Source organism: Strongylocentrotus purpuratus, unplaced genomic scaffold (genome assembly GCF_000002235.5).
Source record: "Strongylocentrotus purpuratus isolate Spur 01 unplaced genomic scaffold, Spur_5.0 spur5_scaffold_8, whole genome shotgun sequence".
NCBI classification, from domain to species: Eukaryota; Metazoa; Echinodermata; class Echinoidea; order Camarodonta; family Strongylocentrotidae; genus Strongylocentrotus; species Strongylocentrotus purpuratus.
Window position 1 is genome coordinate 32,546,036 of NW_022145614.1, and position 22,368 is coordinate 32,568,403.

General features: G+C 35.5%; 1 protein-coding gene across 2 annotated transcripts in view; it reads left to right on the plus strand.

Moving 5' to 3' along the window:
• Nucleotides 1-32: 32 nt before the first annotated feature.
• LOC115920349 overlaps nt 33-22,368 on the plus strand; it is a 43,689-nt gene continuing 21,353 nt past the window's right edge. Inside the window, exons 1-25 of one of the 2 annotated variants that reach the window (XM_030975996.1) lie at nt 33-264; nt 1,151-1,285; nt 1,720-1,784; nt 2,273-2,375; nt 2,970-3,248; nt 3,500-3,589; nt 4,437-4,561; nt 5,250-5,376; nt 6,094-6,173; nt 6,841-6,954; nt 8,071-8,184; nt 8,891-9,014; nt 9,967-10,104; nt 10,829-10,972; nt 11,255-11,335; nt 12,046-12,104; nt 12,634-12,765; nt 13,210-13,270; nt 14,230-14,294; nt 14,870-14,998; nt 15,814-15,936; nt 16,642-16,717; nt 18,359-18,456; nt 18,899-19,180; nt 20,197-20,310. In XM_030975996.1, coding sequence (XP_030831856.1) covers nt 223-264; nt 1,151-1,285; nt 1,720-1,784; nt 2,273-2,375; nt 2,970-3,248; nt 3,500-3,589; nt 4,437-4,561; nt 5,250-5,376; nt 6,094-6,173; nt 6,841-6,954; nt 8,071-8,184; nt 8,891-9,014; nt 9,967-10,104; nt 10,829-10,972; nt 11,255-11,335; nt 12,046-12,104; nt 12,634-12,765; nt 13,210-13,270; nt 14,230-14,294; nt 14,870-14,998; nt 15,814-15,936; nt 16,642-16,717; nt 18,359-18,456; nt 18,899-19,180; nt 20,197-20,310 — 2,900 coding nt within the window. In that variant the 5' untranslated portion in view covers nt 33-222. The other variant, XM_030975995.1, reaches the window with a different exon arrangement.

Below are 22,368 nucleotides of genomic sequence, written 5' to 3' on the forward strand. Positions count from 1 at the left end.
TCATTATGGAAAGAGAATGGGATGTATGATCAGACACTTTGAATCACAACTCAAAGAGGTTAGCTTTCATTTCTAACCCTAGCCCTAACCCATCTAACAAGGTTCATTATGGAAAGAGAATGGGATGTATGATCAGACACTTTGAATCACAACTCAAAGAGGTTAGCTTTTATTTCTAACCCTAGCCCTAACCCATCTAACAAGGCTCATTATGGAAAGAGAATGGGATGTATGATCAGACACTTTGAATCACAACTCAAAGAGGTTAGCTTTTATTTCTAACCCTAGCCCTAACCCATCTAACAAGGTTCATTATGGAAAGAGAATGGGATGTATGATCAGACACTTTGAATCTCAACTCAAAGAGGTAAGCTTTTATTTTTGGAAATGTATGTCTTTTGGGTCGATGTGGGTTGTTTGTTTACTCTAGATGCTCAGGAGAGAAACAAAAGTTAATAATATTTTGGTAGACGACAAACATGAGAGTTGTCCATGACGATGTTACAATCCACTGGCTAAATTGTCAATTTGATATTGGCTGAGATGTAGTGATTTCAAACATCCCTAACTTTCCTATCGGTCCGATTTATTTCAAACTTTCACCACTATGTTACTTTTATTTTCCTGCTTTCATACAAATGAATTCATAAAATCATTTCTGATCGATTCCACACCATTTCTTTCACAATGCAATCGACTGACCAGAACTTAAATTTATCTTAAAAATGAGGCAAAATTGTCTCAAAATGTTATTCTAATGCAACAAAATCTTACAGAATATGCAAGAATGTTAATAGAGAATACCTGCAAAAGGACTTTGATAGAAAAAGTTAGCAGCCACATTATATGTTTAAAATGACGATTGGATGTTAACCATGCAGTCCCATACTTGAATGTGCATGTCTGTGTTAAGTTTCTCTAGACAAGTAGTATCCTCATCAAAAGTTAAGCCTACCTTTATAACATTTGAATGTTGGTAATTTTGAAGCGTTAATAAAGGAGGCTCATCAAAAATGTAATGTAGCTAAGCTTGGCTGGTATGAAACTAGTTAGAATAAACGTACATGTAGATTTAATCATCTCCTAAAGCTTAAGTGATTATATAATGTGTCATTAGCTAGTTAGTTTCTCTCTAATCTCGTTGATACAGAAGAAGAACTCAAGCTGTCAGTCTCTAAGCTTTGTGAGTGCAGACAACATTCATGCATTATCTCACATGTCTGATATACTCTTCCGTTCTGGACAACCTTTGCCTTCATCAATCACCCATGAACAGGTGGAACAGGTAAGATTACTCTAGACTCATTCCATATAGAAACAAAGAATATACCTTGTCTCTATCAAATCAGAGCAGGATTTGTTTAAATAAAAATATTAGTTATATATCTGTATATAGATCAAGTATGTATACTTACAAGTCACTTTTATGTTGATTTAGAGGGTATTTAAACTTCCAAAATCCTTTTACAGACATAATATTTGAAGCTCATATTTTTAATATAGTATAACAAGATATAACTTCTAATATTAAAAACATTTTTAGTGATTGGTACGCTTTAATTTTTCAAAAATATATGGAAATACATACTGTGATTATATGATCTATTGATATGAATGATTAATATTTTGTGTATATGTAAGAATTCTCATCAACTTTTTTCTGCCAATAACAATTCTGCCAATGACAATCAAATCTCTCCTATATTCACTACATGTCAGGCCAAAGAAGAACGAAGGAAGAACAAACCTATGTGTAATCAGCTCAAAGCCTTTGGTGTTTGTAGGTAAGATCAGCATATTGCCTGGCATGGAAATGAAGAGATTCCATTTTTTGTTTGTAATGCGTGGTTGCCTGAATGTTAACAATTAAGGCTATTCTTCAGCTTGCATAACTCATCTAACTGCTAAGGTTTTAATGAGATGACCAATTTAAGCACCATACATACTAATCAAACTGTTCTTGCGGTTTTGTTTAAAGTTATTTAGATATTTGTCGTTTTTTTCTTCTAATATTTCTCTCAACAAAGAATGCATTGACTTATACAATTTATAAAATTATGTGTTAGGCAAAATAAATGCCTGGTCACATGTACACTCTCAACCAATCATTTGATTAGGATCTGCTTCATCATCTTTTGGGACTTGCTAATAATTAGAAGAACTAAATGATTTTACTGGAATTGTCTGAGTAGCTGTGCACATGAAAAAAGTTGGATGTTTGACATGACTGTGCATTGATCATGAGTAAATATGATTGTTATCTGACCATTAGGAGCAGGATGCATTGTGGGGATCGACATGAAGTGTTTTCAGACGTGGATGAACCAGGAACCCATCCAGATTACATTGACCTTCCCAAGCAAGGCACTGTCAAGGTATGTGTGCTCTTTAATATCAAAGTGTTATATTAGATGACTCTTACGGATACAAAGCTCTGATTGGCTCACAGCTTGTGCGATATCGATTGCGAGGATCGTAATGAGCATCTTATTACTCCTGGTCATTTTTTTAATGGTCATACCGTCAAATGAATATATATGTACGTCATACCGTATTCATGCAACCCTGCACATACCCTTTTCATCATCTTAGCCGCACACATTTGACGCATAATGTTAGATAGCTCTAGAAAAAACAAGGCATGAGATTGCAAACTTTGTATTCATGTGAGGCGTACTAAAGAGAGACTTTTGTTAAGACCTGAGGTTTGTGTTTGGTATGATTCAGGTAAACAGTTCAGTCAAGTACTTTAGAGCTAATCCTAGGTTGAGATGAGCACAAACAGGTAACCAGTGTAATTTCTTAAATATAAGAGAATTCTAATTTCGTTGACGAAACTGTTGATGATGGTTATGACCCGACTGGAGATGCCGGTATCAGGATGAACCTGTGTTGGGACCATAGGGTTAGAATTTGGGATATAAAGTGAATAAACTGAGTTTTGACTTCTTTCTTTTGCCTCCCTATAGCTGATTGTGACTTACATAGTGAATGCCTCCCACTGTTATGTGCGTCTACTGGCCCATCGACTTTCTCCTGATCACAAGGTCGTTTCCATGACAACAGACTATGTCAAATTGACTGTAGAACTGCAGGAATGGTACACTGACCCGGTCAACATCATAGGTCAGCGACCTCTTCAGAAGGATAATTTGTGTGGCTACAAGGACCAGGCAGGATGCTACTCTAGAGTTAGAGTAGAGGCTTTGGTTTCCAAGGAAACCGTTGACTCGCCTGGCATTGCTAACGTAAGTCAGATCTACTATGTGGTTTCTGTTCTATGGATGGCAATAACAAACCCTTAGGAATTTTTTATTTTATGTGATTCATACTCTTTTATGCATGTAAATAAGCAGCTTATCATGAGACAATCAAGAATACAAGGAGTATAGTTCTTTATCAGATGGGCATGAAAGTGATCTTCTAATCATTTTATATGCATTAGCCCTTGACTGATGGGTTTCTGTAAATCATAGACCAGCATTCATTCTCTTAACAGGTATACTTTGTAGACAGAGGAGGGAGAGAGAGAGTTGGAATTGACAAGTTACTCAAGCTACCTGATGGTCTACGTCAAATCAAGTATCAGGTATTTATCATCTTATATCTGCGACAGGAGCAGAGCACATTCCATCTCTTTAAAACCATTAATATTAGTAATTGCACTATATACCAATTTATTGTGCAATGTTAAGAGAATGCAAACTAATACAAAGATTCATTTTGTGCCCATAATATAAACATTTATAATTTTACTATGATTTAAAACACCATCTATATGCTTTTTTTTAAAGAAAAATGTTTTGAGGGCAGATGGCATTATAAAGGGAAAATTTAGCAGAAAAAAACATCCAAGAACACAATATATGTCTTGTAGGAAATATATAAAAAAAAAATTATTTGTTAAAGTTAAAAAAATAATCCTTTTACCTTGTATATGTTTATTTCCAAATATTTATAATGTTTCAAGCAGTTGCAAGATGGTTCTTTGCTACAAAATCCATCATTTCCAATAGTTGTCCTATAATAATCATATTTGATATGCACACAGAACCTTGGAAGATGTTGTGATTAATAAAGAATAATTCTACCCGATATAACAAATTAATCATTCATTTTTATAAAGCCTTCTTAGGTTAAATTAAACATCTTTTAGATATTTAGAAAAGCATTATGAATTAGGCAGTGTTCTTAGTGAGTAGTACTATCTGTAGTCCTTTAAGAATATGAATTCTGCCTTCTTTTGATTGTTTAGTCTGTTTAGCAAATAGTGCACATTGAAATAAAGCATAAAGCTTTCTCTAGCTATCCATAAACACCATTCTTATTAACATATGTGATTATCTTGCTGCTCTTAACATTGGGCATATCATGTTTTAAATGAAGAAATAATAGGTTCAGAATGGAAAGAAGTAATTATTTATGATTAATTTCAGGCAGTGGAGGTGTTTGTGAGTCGTGTGAAGCCTACCGACAAGGACTATTCCTGGAACCCTCGGGCGGATAACTACATGTATGACTTCTTGAGTAACAAGGAACTAGATGGAAAGATCGTGCTCAGGTAAGCACAGTCACACAGTTTCTCTCTACTCACTATCGCATGGTACTGGAGCCTGAGTTGGGCACTGTTACTGCTTTTGAGTAGAAAAAAAATTATTTGAAATGCTTGTATGATGTAAGGCTATTGATTGCAGCTTGTTAGTGTAAATGTTCATTGTTTTCTAACATCAAAGGATTTTTTAGACTCTTTAAACAAAAATATATTTAGAGTACACTTATGGATAAACTTTGAAGTGCTCTGAATCGCAAACTATACCATTCTAAAACCTATTGTTTCTATGTGATTTCTTCTTTCTCTCTCTCTCTCTCTCTCTCTTTCTTTCTTTGGTACATTTTTCAAATGCTCTTATTGCAAAGTTGAGCTTTCAAGATCCTATTGTTTTCACAATGCTTTCTTGCTTATTAATATATGCAGTGTTTAAGTATTTAAGGAAAATAAAAAACCTCAAATTTGCATTAAATATTGTTAACCGTATTAGAGATTTCGATTGCATATTATGCAGTGTTTTTAACACCATAGAAACCCTACCTACCAAGGTATTGTAAGTACAATATGTATCCAGGGTTGCATTTAGGAATTAGACTGATGCAAGAAATTGACCTGTAAGCTGTTATTAAGCATATATCGTGCTATCTGGTTTCATGTATTATTCTCATTTGGTTTTCTATTTCTTCTATTTTGTTTATAGCCTTGGTAACAGTCTATGGTTGGATCCTTTAGTTGAACGATGTCATCTTGAAGAGACCAAGTCATCTGTAGAGATACATACCAGGAGAGAGATGATCAAACAAGGATTTGCTGTGGATAATCCTGATGTAAGATTTGTACAAATTGTTTTAGAATAAGCTTTTTAAATGTACCCTTGTATTCCTTGTTTATATGAGAATGCATGCTTACATAGGTTGATAGGATGTAGGAATGCTGAGCAGTCACTGAATTGACCTTCACCTTCTTCAATTCAAACTTCCCATTGATGAGAGGATTCCCAACCTCATCTTATACTTATGTGTCTTTTTAATCCTCAGTATAAATCTAACACATGTTGGTACTAGGGTTGATTTAAAAAATGCAATAGCAGGCATTGCCTCACATCCCAAATTGTAATAATTCAAAATTGATTTAATGTTAGAATCAACATTGTCCAAATTGTAGCTCTTTGGTATTGATGCCCAATAGTTGTTATTTCATTCAAATATTTTTCTCTTTTTGTTGTTGAAAGGCAATGTCAACCTAACATTTTGGACATTCAAATACCTTGGTATTCAGATCAGAAGTTTCTAAAAATACAACTTGGATCATCAAATCAATTTATTGACATTTGTTATTAAAATAGACTTGGAGAAGGTTGAAACACCTTGGTATTGATAGCCAATGTTTCAAGAAGAACAACTCACAAAGGATACTCATTATTTCATTAAACAGTTAGTTGACATTTCTTTTAGTTGCCATGAATTTGGCTTTTAGATGGTGAAGTTTTGCTCTTGGGAGTATTCTAACAATACTTTACTGTGCATTGTTTTATCTTCTTGCAGCACATCACAAACTTAGTGGAGTTATGCAAGGGGAAGATGAACCTACCCAAAGATACCCCATTGACACAAGTCAATCAAAGGTATGTGGTTACTGCTATGACAGGGTTAATCTGTCTTTTCTTTTACTTTTTCTCATTTCCAATTTAATTATGAATTGATTACAGTATGTCACAGTTCTTTAGATAATTATATGTACAATTATTTTGTGTAAGAACATGATGTCTCGAACACCCAGGTGTTAAAATGGATACCCGGTAGGGTGCGACCGTCATTGTTGGTCAAACAGTTTTTGAGCATCAAGTCACGCCTGGCTGGAATGCTCCCCAGGGAGTGGAGAATGTGCACACAGTGTGTGCGGGCAAGCACCGAATCCAATTACCGGGGTAATAGTATATCTGTAAAGCACTTAGATACGTCCGAGATGCATTAAGAGCTATATGAAAGCGGAGTATTATTATTATTATTTGCACTGTATTTTTGTTTTTTATCTGAAAAGGTAAGAAACAAACAAAGGGACAACAATAATAATGATAATAATAAGAATATGTCTTGTTTACCCACGGTAGCCTCATCAGTATTCATACTGTTCTCCCTGAGGGCCCTGCAGTCATATTATTACAATCATAACATTAACAAAATGAAATGCTAAGGCATTTAGGAGTCTTTTATACTCCAGTCACAGTACCTAAAGCAGTGTAATGATATTTTTAAGATTGTAAACTTTGTGTTTGTTTGTTTGTTTCTCAGTGTGAAGCTACCACCACCTGCTCGGCTGAATGAGGATGTAGCAAACCAGGTGTATCTATCAGCGATAGAGAACCCTCATCACATCTATGTACAACCAGTCAAATCAAACTACAGGTATGATCAAAGCTCTTGTTAAAACTATACCCCACCACTATAACACAGGCACCAATGTAAATCAGGTGGGGTATCACGACCCCACAGTCGAATCAAACTACAGGTATGATCATTACTATCAAAACTATACCCCACCACTATAACACATGAACCAATGCAAATCAGGTGGGGCATCATGACCCCACTTTCATTTCTCTTGTTAAAACTTTTGACAAAGCCACTATACCCCACCACTATAACACAGGCACCAATCTAAATCAGGTGGGGTATCACGACCCCACAGTAAAATCAAACTACAGGTATGATCAAAGCTCTCGTTAAAACTATACCCCACCACTATAACACAGGCACCAATGTAAATCAGGTGGGGTATCATGACCCCACAGTCGAATCAAACTACAGGTATGTATGATGGTCAAGGCATTCAACCCAATCAATACTCACAACAACTCACTCCTAGATCATAATCAAATTTAAACTCGGTCAGTTGGGATTCCTTTTTCTCAGCCTATCCCAAGTTTTTTCATGTAAAAGCATGCAATAGTTTCCAGTACTATACACAATTTTTCAGGGGGAAGTCAACCCTAATATTTAGTTGGTTTTTAATAGTAGAAGCAGAAAATGAGAGAAACTGATCTGTGAAAGTTTGAGCAAAATCCGATAAAGAATAAGATAATTATTAATGTTAGTAATTGTATTCTATGGAATACAAATTGGCAACCTTGTGACGTATCTTGCACAGTCTTCTGAAATGTCATTAAACTTTCAGTTTCTTAGTTATTGATGACGGAATAGATTTGCTTCATTCAGGGGTTGTATAGAACCAAATTTGCAATAATTATAAGTAGGTTGCATATATGACGGAACATTTTCTTATCAAGGGAAAACAAGGGAACCTCGCAAGATACGTCACAGAGTAATAAAAGGAATTTGACAATTTTGTGTGTGTCTGTTGCGTGTGTGTGTGTAGGCTTTACTAGAATTGTAATTGGGATAACTAGAGTAATATATCTCTTATAGGACTTCCATATTATTTATTAATTTTCTTGTATTAAGAGTTGTATCAAATGGCAATGCTGCGAGGAGTTGTTTGTTGTGATATTCATCTTTTTTTAGGTTAGAGAACCTAATGCAGAATCTGAATCGCAAGATGGCTGACTACCAACCAACAGGAGAGTGCCAGGTTGCTCTAGGAGAGCTGTGCATTGCAAAATGTAGTATTGATGACAGGTAAAGATACGAAAGTCATATTATGTTACCATTGTGTATGTTTACAGCTCAGCTACAGTCGGGGTACTAAAACGATACTTGTATTAAGCGCAGTAGAGTATATTCATATAGTAAATGCGCTATGTAAATGGACCTATTATTTACCTGTACCTACAAGTTGTGTTACATGCATTTCACATCTTCTATCTTAAGTACCATTTGTTATTCAAGTGTTAAACATATAACATTGTCTGTTCACAGCCAGGAGGACATTAACCCATTGCTAAAGTACATGAGTTAATGCCCTTCTGGCTCCAAACAGATAATATGCTCATATTGCTTCTATTGCAGTCTTTTGCAGTATGCTTAAAATCATATATGTCTGTGTACTAATATATGCGCACAGTCGAGTTTTGTTTTAAGTAGATCTGCGTGTTTATACATGGGATTTAATACAATGAATTTAAAAAATGGTAATTGCAAACTATATTTTAAATGTGTGTTTGTTTGTTTTACCTGATTGCTTGTAAGTAAGCAACCAGAGGACCGACAGCTTTTATTCCTCTCCAAAGGACTTGGTAGTGAGGATAAATGACCTACTGGAGGAGTCTGGCACATCGACCTGGTTTCGAACCCAGGAACTCCCGGTTACAAGACCACTGCTCTTCCACAGCCATCGGTCCTCCATACAGTTAATGATAAGAGTTCATTTGTCTTTTGTACGCAGATGGTACCGAGGTCGTGTTCTGGATGAGAAGGATGATGAGAGAGACGTCTTCTTTATGGACCATGGTGATATGGAGTGGGTTCAGAAGGGCTTTGTGTGCCCTCTACCTCAGGAATTCACAGATGTAAGCAACTCTTTCATTGGGCAGATATTTAGCAGCATCTCATGGAGTGTAGTTTCTTTATACGTGTTAGTAAAGATAGTAGTGGGCTCTCATGGGGAAGTCAACACCGTTTGGGTGTTTACCCAGTAACAGGTGTTGTCAATCACCAGGGTTAGCCTTCAGTTTTATGACCACCAGGCCAAATGTAATGCTCTGCATTTTCAACCAATCGCCCTATATGGAAAAGTCAATATCTTTACATTTCCCTCAGCCGGAGACACTGAAAGACTGGGGGTATTTCTTGATGGGACCACAGGTTTGCTGTGTGTATGTGACTTGTACACCCATTTATGGTATTTCCACCAAGTCTGGTGTCAGCGAATCATGACCTACTGCACAAGTCATGGAAAATGACTATCATCTCCCTTTAAGACTTTTGGCACCATAATAGTCAAGTAAGAAATAAAATGAAAGACACGACTGGGAGGCATAGAGCTTTGTAACTTTTCTGGTATTTAGGTAAATTAAATACATTTTGTTAGTAACTTTTATGTCATGTGTTTGAAATCAAAGTTTGGTTGTATGAACAGGCTTCATAAGAGAGAATTTGTTCCGTCCTTTACTTTGAATTGTTCAAATTCATTCTAGTTTGTCTATATTCAGTCCTACAAATTCCTTTGCAAAGAATTTGCCCACGTGACGCTACTTCTGACTACAATTCTAAGCAAAGGAAAGGTTTTGTTTTTTCTTTTATTGTAAAACTGGTTCAAAGACTTTGGAATCATATATCATAGACTACTATTTATATCATTGACTTCTGTTTGTATCAAGATGAACAACTGACAAACCCTTCATGGTTGAACTTTTATGGTATTTGTGATACATCTTTGTAAACTAACAACAGGTTTTTTGTTTGTTGTTGTTGTGTCTTACTTTTTTTTAGTTTATTTTTTTGTGTGTTTTGTTTTTATAGCTTGGCCCTCAAGCGATTCAATGTAGCTTAGAAGCTATTGAACCAGTAGCTTATCAGGAGACATGGGATGACAAGACTACTGAAGAGCTGTGGAATATGTGTGTAGGTGAAACCACTAAGGTGTCTGTTACAGTCGAGGTAAGACCTTACTTTATAGTTGATCAACTGGGTTCAAGTTATAGCTACCTCCCCCTTGAATAACTACTGCCCCCCTCCCACCAAGATGACTATCCCCTGCACAACTACCCCCATGCTTTAAAAAAAAAAAAAAAAAAATACAAAACAAAATAAAAAGCATCTACCAGGCTATTAAAGTACTTTAATGATGCAGTATACTGCTGGAAAAAAAGCCACAAGGTTTTTTTCATGTGTAAATGAATTGCAACTGCATGCGATAAAGGTCCTATTAGTTAATTGTCTAAGGAGGGTTTTTTTTTGCAAGGGGGGTAGTTGTCCACAGGGATATTAATTATCCTCTGTGGTATTCATTTGGGGAGGGGTTGGGTGGGGTGACAAACAAGAGGGTTGTTGTCCTAGAATTGAATGTTGACAAATTTTCCATGATGTGTATTTCAATATCACTTCTCTTCTATGACTCTAGCCAGCATTGTCTAACTTTTATTGCGCCTAGTGCATGTAGGTAGAGTAGTGAGCTGTTAGATAGAACTGATAAATTGGTATACCCTAAGATTTTCTCAAGTTGACAGCCTTACTATTTCTTGTAACATACCAAATAAAAAAAAATGATGTTTTCCATGATCAATTTGATTTACTTTTCTTTTCTTTATTTTTTGTAATTTATGGGATGGCAAATAATTTAATTCCTTCTAACTTCACAAGGTATGTTTAATATTATCACTAGGTCCAGAGCACTGCACTGTGTGATAGGACCGGTGGCTATCGATACAAGGTGAACATGTACAATGAAATGGGAGGAGAAAAGATCCTCGTTAGCAAGAGACTGATTGATGCTGGTCTAGCTCAACCAACTCAACATTTCATGAAGGTAAGCAAAGTGATATCACTCCTAAATCTTATGTTATTTATACTTAAAGTAGACCTCTCTTACTTTATAAGTGATGCCGGTCTCGGACTCAGACTAAGATGGGGTTGACTCGGACACAAGTTACATTAGCAACTGGATATGTTACTGCTAAATATTCAAAGTGCTACCATTTATTCATTTTGTACAATAAATTCATCAGTCACATCATTCTTTCCACTGCAGTTATTCATATAGACATATTTTAACATTAGATTGTGAATAAACCTTATGTTTGAATATTAGATGATGTTCCCGATTGAAACCAGTCCCTCAGAAGACATTCAGCAACTCAACAAACTATGTGCACAGCTCTATCTAGTCAAGGTAAGTCAAAGGGTAGTCACTCAACACCTCATCAGGAAGTATGTCATTGCCATGGTATCTTAGACTTCTAGTAATCCGTACATACAAGTGAATGCTATTTTTGCTGGAAAAACTAGTGAAACTTCTCTTAATCAGAGGAGCTTGTATGTGTTCTGACAGACATGTAAGGCATAAACATGTAGATTATACAGATCACGTCACTCTTTATTTGCAACTTGATAATCCTTCCGAGCTATGAGATGATGAAGGATTTGATACTTGGGATGATATCTTAGAAGGTTTGTAGGAAGTAGTACAATGTAGCAGAATTGGCACTGCTATCGTAGAATGACTGTCTCTCTTCTCACCCTTCATTTGGCTGTGAAAAATGAAAACCTGTTGTTGTCATCAGACCAAGTGTTTTGAGGTAGAGAAATCTTCCCTTCTTCTCATTAGCTTCCAGTAGAAGGGTCTCCTCAGGGTTTCACTCTTTATAATCCACACAAATTATCTCCCTGTACCACAATGTATTTATCATGAGATAGATATACAGAAGGCTTTAAGATCATTTAATTGAAGCTAAGTTATGTAAATTACGTTTGAGATCTGTGTATATGGCTGATATATGAACGCACCGTTATCGTATCCCTTGCCACATTCATTGTGTACTTCAATCATAGTGCTAACATTGATGACTGATAAACACAATATGTTTGATGACTTCCTTACAGAGCTCAAAAGGTCAGGTCGGATTAGTCACCAGAATAGATGAACTCATGTCAAGTGAAAGGTAACTCAAAACTGTGTTTTATATCATCATTAATCAGTGAATAGGTGCCAAGATTTGTAGCATGATACAATTTATAGAATGATACAAATTACACAAAATGTGTAATAACAAGACAATCATGAGTCACTGCAGATATTGAATGTGTTAATTTTGTAGTACACAATGTGGTAGGATATAAGAAATTAAATTTTTTAAAGGAAAATAATCATTGAATTCGTTCACCTATTTAAAGGTACTTTTCTGTTCACAATAGCTCTTTTAGGATTTAAAAGTGTGATTTTTTCCTAGTGGTTTTTAAGTATTTTATTATCCTACCTTCAGAGCTCGTTTCAGTTTATTGGAGCTACTTTGGAGTTATCCAGAGCTTAATCGTTCACAGCTTCCAGGTATTTTTTCCTGCTGGATCGTTTTCTACGTTCTCTGGGCAAGATTCTGCCATTCTGGCAGTTGTGCAGAAATTATGTTTTATTTTTGTTATTCTTTCCAATTATTAATTAGTATTAAATAAATTTGTCTGATTGTATTGTAGTGACAAGACAACTCTGCTTGAGGGTGGATGTATCAGAGCATTATGTCAGGTATTGTGCAATGGAAAACTGAAAGAGAATACCAAAGAACTCCTGGTGCTAAGTCTACTAAGAGTCTCATCTGAATCTCCTAGGTATTGTATTTCAAATTATCACAGAACACATAATTTCTTTTGTTGATGGTAATTTTTTGTTGCTAAATAATATCTTACTTTGTCATGTGATGTGCTACCAGATCATGATAGGTAGAAAGTAACTTCAGTCATTACTTGTATTTCTAAAAGGTTCAGTTTAATTTAGTTTCTCTACATTTGTTTTTATCATAAGCTATCAAAAATTGACAAATGTTCATTAGAAATGGAAAAAGTGAGCCATTCTAAAATTAATTTAAAAGTGATCATTGACGATTGAGATCTTTTCAAACACTACTAAATAGTCATTAAACTATGAACATGGAATGTGTGTGTGTTTTTCCCCCTTTTTTTATTTGTTTTGAGCAAGACACACTACAAATTCTGTAAATTGTGTGGATACTTTTGTACATGATTTATAAAATATGAAATTATCTTTTATTTCAGAATATGTCATGAGATAGCAAATGAAGGAGGATTGAAAAGCATCCATAATGCTCTCATGAAGGTTAGTTTCAATTATTATCATCTTATGCCTAGATCATTCCCCATGCAATCTGTTTTTGTCCATTAGATTAAAATAGTAAACATCCAGGCCTGATAAAAACCCGATTTAAATCGGTTTCCCGATTTTTTTTATTTTTCCCGATTTTTTCCCGATTTTTTTTTTCTTCCCGATTTAAAAAGAAAAAAAAAAAAAAGATTTTTTTTTTTTTTTTTTTTTTTTTTTTTTACCAGATTTTTTTTTCTTCCCTTTTTTATCCTGATTTTCCTGATTCCCCCGATTCCCCCCTTATTTTCTCTATTCTTCCCTATTTTGCCCTATTTTTTTCTCCCAATTTTCTTAATCGAAAGGGGGGAATGTTGTTAGATGCCGTTTTTTCCCCGCGAATCGCCTTTTTTTTTTTTTACTTAAGGGGGGCGTGGTTGAGGGGAAAACAAAAAACCTATTTTTTTTTTAGTGCTCACTATCACCCCTGACATCTGAATGCACATTAAAGTGTACCAGTCACCTAAAATGTAACTTTTCTACAGCTTGAATCCGATGACCGGGGTAATAATACATCTGTAAAGCGCTTAGGCAGATCGATGTATTGAGTGCTAAATAAACACAGAATATTATTATTATTATTATTAGTGTTTACTATATTACTGTATGTAAATAATGTATTTTGTTATTCTTCCCTCTCTATGCATCTAGAGTATGAAGTATTTTCCTCTCTTACATATACCGGTATTCATCAAAGTGCACTATTACAATAGACTCATAAGACGTATTTGTTGATACGTAGGTGTAACACAATACTATGTTTTGTCTTAAATGTGTTAAACATAATACAAAAGGCTTTTTTTTCCTCCTACATGTCTTCCTCTTAGATTTAACACAATATTTACAATGATGTCAATATTTGTATTGCCCAGAGACTTTACATTGTCATTTTTTACCTGTTTTTGTTTTATTTCCAGACATCTGATGGAGGCTTAAAGGAGAATATCACCTCCTTCATCCAAGAAATCGCAACAGAGAAAAGGTGAGGTGAATTGTTTTGTAAAGAGGCCATTAAAAAGAGAAAGATATTGGGATGTTTTTCATTTTCCTATTACTATTAACACTGTTTTTTGGACTGTAATGTATTTCTTACAATAGTCTGTCCACCATTTTAGTCCTACTCTTCATAGTGAGTATTTTTTTCCCCATCTTATTTGTTTAAATCCCAACATGGCATCCAAAATCTATAATGGTACAGGAACCATGTAATGTATTTTGACTTGTTAGTCATTTAATTCAACATGGGGAAGAGGCAGAATTGAAATGTTGTGTCTTTAGATCCAAAACATGAATCGACATGTGCTCAACAGAAGAAGAAAAAATAGGACTCTTCCTTGAGGATACAGAAACTAGACAGTTGACAGGTAAAATGGAAGATGAAAATGTGGGAAGAACCATCTATCATCTATAAAGTGTGGATACATAATGATAACAGTCACAAATATTTCAATGAACGATATTGATTTTAAACTAATGTACAAAAATGTGAAATTGTGTTTGTTTCACCTTCTTCAATTACAGGACATTATTAATGTTCATATACTTATTTTCTTCCAGGACCAGAGACCTGTTCTTAGCTGCTGGAGGTATCACAATCCTACATCACCTGCTAGACTTGAACAACAGCAGTTTAGTGATTAAGAATGTCTGTGATACGCTGAGAAACATCCTTTTCTACAATGATGTGTAAGAACCTGTTCAATAGTGTTCGGGAACGCTGATATTAGAAGAGCAAAATTCATATTAACTACTCTAATACTGAATACTGATTTTGTCGTTTGAGATGATAACATGCTTTCAAAAAAAGAAATTCTAAACATAAAAGATTTTGGTAGATTAATTAAATAAGAAGAGCTTATTTCTTGGCAAACTTGTAAATCCATTGGAAAAATCTAAGTTGGTATTGTAGATGTAAATGATAGGGTATGACAGTAGTGGTTCCTCCCCCCCCCCCCCCCCCCCCCTTAGGTAGAGGTTTATCCAGAAGGATAGAAAAATAAATCAATAAATTCTCTTTTTGGAGAAGCATTCATTTAATAGTCACATACTATAAAGAGTTCTCCAGATATAAACTATATGCCGATTCCAGTGCTTGTACATTATAGCTACATGTTGAATCGGTGTGGTCCTCAATTATTCATACATGTGAAATTGGAACATGGAAGGTGCGTGAACTGATAAAGCACTGAGTCCTGTGTGACTGGGATCTAGGGCTTGCACAGGAGCTCTAAGGTTCATAGAGGCACTCTGCTGCAATCTGATCTATATTGAAAAGCATTTTCAAACACATTTTATGACTGATAATTAATAAATCATTTTGGTAGAGAACAAATATTAACCTTTTTAAACATGTACAATAATTATTCAAAGCTGTTGGTGTTATATGTTTAAACTCCTTATGGACCACCTTGATTTCATGAAACACTTCCCACTTTATATACTGTATGGTGATTTTCAATAAGCATATATTAATGATTATTGTTGTGTAATTTATACTGCAGTGTCAGGGATAGCTTACCCACAGAAGTCATCTCATCTCTATGTGCTCTCATCAATGACACTGACCATATCGACAGGCTTGCTCATCCACTAGCCGTCCTAGCAGACTTAGCCAAAAACCCAAGGTAGGTGTATGTTGTATAACGTTTCCAGTTCATTTCCAGTTGATTTTGTAAGAGTCCTTATTTGCTTTAATGGGGACCAGTCACAAAAAAGGAAAATTTGTATGCTGGTAGAAGTCATAAAATCACCCCTAAAGATATTTAAATGGTTTAAAGATTAAGAGCACAAGGGGAAAATGTTAATTCATATTAACGCAAACAGAGAATTTAACTTACACAGACAGTGTCTAATCTTCTCACAAATTGCTTTTGCCATTTTTTAGAGGATAATTTTCACTTTATAAATTACAATATCCTTACTTCGTAAACGTTGACAGTGATTGCCTCTGTCCTAGACAGTTGGAGTTACAGACATGATTTGGTAGTTTGTCTGCTTTGTTATCTTGTTAGGAGAATATCTTATGAAACATGTGCTATATTAGCTTCATATGTAGTAGTAGTAGTATGCATAGTGCATACCTATAAGTTAACTAATAGAATAGATAATGGGATAATGGGATGAATGGTTAAAAGCCACAGAGGTTAATTCAGTTGAAAAATGTAGGCTTTAAGTTATTGCCAAAATTTGTGAAGAATGAGCTTCAAACTAAGTTAATTAGTATACGTCAGAGAAAGAAAAATTGCTAAGTGTTTAGAAAGATGTTGCACTTTTAATTGTCATTGGTGGATTAAACATTGATGTTATTATAATTATTTTTTCCTATATAGGAATCGTGATGTGATGCATGAGCATGATGCCTTACTAGCTGCTTGTAATATCATGTGGGCTGTAAGAGATGACAAGGTAACTAATCGATCTATTCTCTATGGACGGGTCAGTGAAATTGTGATTGAAACGTGGGATATGTTTAACTGCTCCTACCCCCCCCCCCCTCCCCACCCCCAAAAATAATAATAATGATAATAATAACAATAATAATAAACAAATTGAATGTTATAAGAAATAAATAACAAATAAATAAATAACTTTTTGTTAGATAGTTGTTGGCAGAAAAAGTACAGAAATGAGAAGTGCACTATGCTTTTTCAAAGCTAGAGCTTTTTTGTTTTGTTTGTTCGCCTTCGTTTTTTTTTTCTTGTTCGGGGAGGGGGCCAGTTGATCAGTTTAGATGAATGAGACGTGACAGTTCACATTACCTAGTTAAAGGTAATACAAAGTTTTGGGAAATTTTGAAAATTGGGTGGATAGTGATCCTTTTCAATTTTGATATATTTGGATGCCCCTGTGGGTGTATTGTAAGCACTAGAAAATTTAGGCCCTAAAACAGTTCTGCTTTCGAGAAAAATTTAATATAAAAATTTACCGGTGCTCCCAGTAAATTTTGATAAATTTTAAATAGCGCCTACGGCCGTACAGTGGTAGCTGCGACCATGAAAATCTCAAAATATGTAGTTGTGATATATAATTTCCGAACGGGAATAGCTAATTGGTCGATTTTAGTCAATAAACATTGTTTTATAGCTTAATTAATATCTTGACCTTGAGAGGGAGCTATACAACGTAAAGAGCTTATTATTTACAATTTCATAACTCTAGACTCGATTTCAACAGCGACAACAATCTCTGAATATTGTAGGATCGAATATGCTTCCAATATGTTCATTTGAACCAAATCCATGACCCCATACCAAAACTTTGTATTACCTTTAACAAAGAATACTGCTTGTAGAGTGTAAGCAGTACATTTTAAATATACAGCAAATCTTTATGCATGAACCCCCTCCTCCCTAACAGACTAACTAGGTTGTTATGTAGAATTATGTGTCCTAAACCTCACAGAATTCTTTGCATCATCATTTATTATAGTACTATTCCAAATGATTATACATGTTGATTTATTAGTAAATATTGTGGGGAAAAAATTATGGTAGGGTGCAGTGAATTCAATCCATCAACAATGCCCGGGGCATCTAAAATGACCATCTATTATGTAGTTCATTGTATTTAGGAAATACAGCACTTCACCATTTATCTTTGTTAGGCTGGGGGGGGGCAGTGTTAGAATGCAGAGACATGGTATTGGAGGTACAGTTTGATGCATGTATTGAACTAGATCTGGTCTTGTAGACTTGTAGAGTGATGTTAGTGAAGTCGCAGATCCATAGTGGGATGTAGTATTTAGAGTACCCATAAGTCTATGAAAACTAGAATTATTGTGTTCACAGTATTATATCTGTTGAATCCCGATATAGACAACCTCATTCTCAAAAAGTCTTGTTGTATACAGTCAAACCTGTCTGTTAAGGCCACCCAAGGGAAGTACAAATAGTGGCCACTGTAGACAGGTTCTTCAACACACATTTCCTTCAAGAGGGAGGCATTATGGATGACCATTATAGAACAGTGGCCTCTATAGAGGGGTTCTTACTGAGACAGGTTTGATGGTATATGATTATGACATTTGTTTTGTATGTATTTATTCAGGTAGTACAGCAGACTGTCTTGTTACTGAAGACCCTAGGGAGTGATTATGAAGCTAGGCAGATGATGCTTGAACATGAAATACTACCTTGTATATCAGGGTGAGTTATAACCATCATGTCATGACTTTTAGTGTTTTACCTTCATTTATTGCACCTTATTATTGTTTGTGTGTCTTAAAATACCCACTGCACTACTTAAATCAAATGGTGCCAAAGCAGTAATACCGTTTATCCCCCATGGTCCCCTTTTTCTTATGTTAATTGAGAGGTGATTTAATGAGATAACCACCTGTCAGTGACCATGCAGAGAGGTCTAATCCCTCTTGGTCAAACTAGTGTAGATATGCTTTAAACTGTATATACATTGCTGCTCATTTCAGTAAGTTATGATTTTCATTTTAAAATGTATTTACAGCTCATTCACTCCATGGTAGACAAAAAGGTATTATATTTTTTGAAAAGATATGAATTCTCCTTTGCTGAAGCAACAAAGGGATCATTTACATACTTTTAATTTTTTGTTTTTCCATTTCTTCTTTAGATGTGTAATGTCACACAACCTCAATAGTCAAACCAAAGATGAATGTCTCCCTCTAATGGACATGATTGACCAGCATGAAATAGATGAAGCATCTCGTGCACATAGCCAGAAAGCTCTTCCCCAAACAGAGTTGACTATCCCTAAAACTCACCCCATGGCCCAATCAAAGGACAGCATTCAGACTGTTCCATTGAATGGTGGGGGTGATGCAAGCCATCTGTTGGAGGAGGAGGACTCTGATGAAATGCCTCTTCTAGAGGAAGATGAAGTGGAGATCAAACAGTAAGTTATTTATTGTTGTAGTACTTGACAAGTTCATGAATTTCATGACAATGAATTGTTATGATTCCCCTCCTGAAGGTGTTGCCATAGTTATTATGCTCTATGTCATACAAATGATCATTATGCTCTACAAGTTAACGGTAATATTAAGTTCTGGGAATGATGGAAAATTATAATTTCAAATGCCAATAATCATTCAAACCTTTAACTGAATGTCCAAGACTGCAAATGAATAATAAGTGCCAATGAATTCGGTAGAAAATGTATAAGAGCTGAGTAATCAGCATAAATAGATGAAGAAAGTGAGCTAATTTGTCTGCACCAATAATTGAGCAGTCTGTTGTCAATGACTGTGATTTTTGACCATTTTCATAGTTTTTATAATATTGTTTAGTATGCTTTTTATATTATTGTTAAATATATTTAATATTGTAAAGAAAGAGCATTCCCCATTGAGGAAATATTTGATGTTATCATAAATGAAAATGAAACATGCAAATAAATGTAAGCTCAAAAATGTAACCTTTTCCAGTGGTAAACTCTTATATCTTTGCACAATCCACAACTGATCTACATCTTCTTAGACCCCAGGTCACATGACATGTTTTCATTTGAAAGGACAGGGCATACTGCCTTATTACTGCTCACCATCCTTGTTCATGTAGAGCCAGCCCATCATGTCAGATTAGGTTTCTCAGATTATAAACCCGCTTCATGCATTTAATGTGTACATGTGGTAAAATTCATGTTAACCTGCCATCTACCTTTATAAGCAATGGACCTAGTAGAATGGCAACTTTCTCACTATCAAATTTATGTCACTACTTTGTCAAATGATTTTTCTTTCTTTTCTCAAACCAAGTTGGATTTATGTATACTATGTTTACTCTATTTGTTTTCTACTTTTCTTGAATAAATAAATGATATCAACAAATGTTCATGTATACTGTTGCCTTGTCAGTATACCTTAGCTTCTACCAGATGATGATCTTACCTTTTTTTAAATTTTTTATTAGATGTCATCCAAAGATATTATGGTCTCAGCATGCCAACTCGGTTCTTCTTAGTGTTCAGTTACAAGATGTCAAACACCCTATCGTCAACGTCACCACAAGCAGTATTTCTTTCAGGTAAATAGATGTTCCTTGCCTCTTGTCAATTGATTATTATATTGATACATGCATATCTGTCGTTTTATACTCTTTTGCTGGGGCATTCTCTCTCTCTCATTCTCTGTCTGTCTCTCTGTGTCTGTCTGTCTGTCTCTCTCTCTCTGTCTCTCTCTCTTTTATATATATATATATATATATATATATATATAAAGATCTGACATTTGGGAGACATTCCGGTGTTATTATACCTACTTATAGGAGACACCCAGATTAGGGAGACATTTTCGTGTCTCCTTTACGTTTCAACACCCCATACATGCAGTTTTACAAGGAACGGTGTCCAAAATGCTTCATGAATATTCATGTTAACATTGTAGCTCAATGTTCGCACCGTCCATTTGATACAAGGGTACATCAACTTAAAATAGAAACCCTTTCAAATATGGGGGTGTATACTCGGCGTTGATATAACAGTGCATTTGAGAGACACAAAGTTTATGGGATATATCTCGCTTTCTCAATCGTATATGTGTGGGATATTCATTTCTAAGATCAGATGTGATTCTAACAACGTAATAATGTGCATCTTGCTCATTATTTTTTTAAAGAAAAATATATATCCGTTATGGTGTGAAAAGCACCCTCTTTTTTAAGGTAGTTTATTCCAATGCGATATCGCGATCTTCGCACATGCGCAGTAATATATACATATATTTGCCGATAAAATTGTCTCCCTTGCACCGTATTATATAGCAAAAGGTGTCTCCTAACTACACCGCTACACAGCAGATCAAGATGTTACTAGGACCTCCACGAATGTAGCCCAGGCGTTGCCTGCCGCCCAAGCTTCCCGCGCCGGTACGGTACGGTATGCAGGCTATAGCAGCATGCAAGTCGGGACGGTTGTCTGAACTTCAGGTAGGCCTATAGGGTCTATATGTGGATATTTTATTCTTTTCTGTTAATCATATTCATAGACTACTTCTATTACCGTACTACTAGTCCTGCATCTGATATATGGGACTGAGACACTCATGAGAGTGGTAGCCAATTGACTTTAGAGTAGATCTAGAAAAGTCTAGACTATCCACTCCAGCAAAGCATAGAGAGTCGACCCTGTGTGATTCTCATACTAGATCTAGTACGTCTTGGGCCTTGGCTTGGCAAAAAAAAATTCTCCAATTTAGAGGTCTAACAGTTAGAATCTAGAAGTAGAAGAGTCTAGTACTACTACTAGTAAAATCTAGATCTAGTAGGGGTCTAGACTCTATATCTAGATCTAGCTGATCTAGACTCTACTAGATCTAGTACTAGACCCTACTACTAGTCTAGATAGATCTATCAAGTATCATCTAGACCTAGGTCTAGATCTAAGTTAGATCTACTACTAGATCTAGGCTAGTAGTAGTACCGCCTAGATCTATCCGGGGCGGGGGTGGGTAGAGTCTACTCAAATTATTTGTTGTTGGGGGTGTGCCGCAGTCAGGGGCGTCGCTAGACCTTTTTCAGTGGGGGGGGGGGGGGGGGGGGTGTAAGTTAGAGACCACCGATTACCGACAAAACTAGCCACCAATTACCGACAAAATGTAATAATGTCCCTGTGTCTACAAATTTAACCCTATCAATACTAGTATCAACCCGGGGCCGAAGGCTAAATTATTTTTTCTATGAACTAGATCTAGATCTAGATCTAGTCTATCTAGAATCTAGATCTATAGTAGATCTAGATCTACTTGCGTATGCGCAAATTGTCATTTTCCTTGACATAAATATAAGAATTATTTCGTTAACTTAGTCAGTATCATAGCTAGATCTAGACTATATATTTAAATGCAGGCGCGTAGATCTAGTTTGGATCCTATTTTAGGGGGAGGGGGTAGTGAGAAGCGAATCACTTAAAGAGCGCGCAAAGGGCCCTCCCGCGCGAAGCTTTGACGTTTCATTGAATTATGAGAGAAGCAGACGATTAGTTGTAGTGTTCTCGACTCTTAATCCTTATCTGACTTTATAGATTCCACCGTTCCGCGCGAAGCGCGGAAGCTTTGACGTTTCATTGAATTATTATAGAAAGCAGAC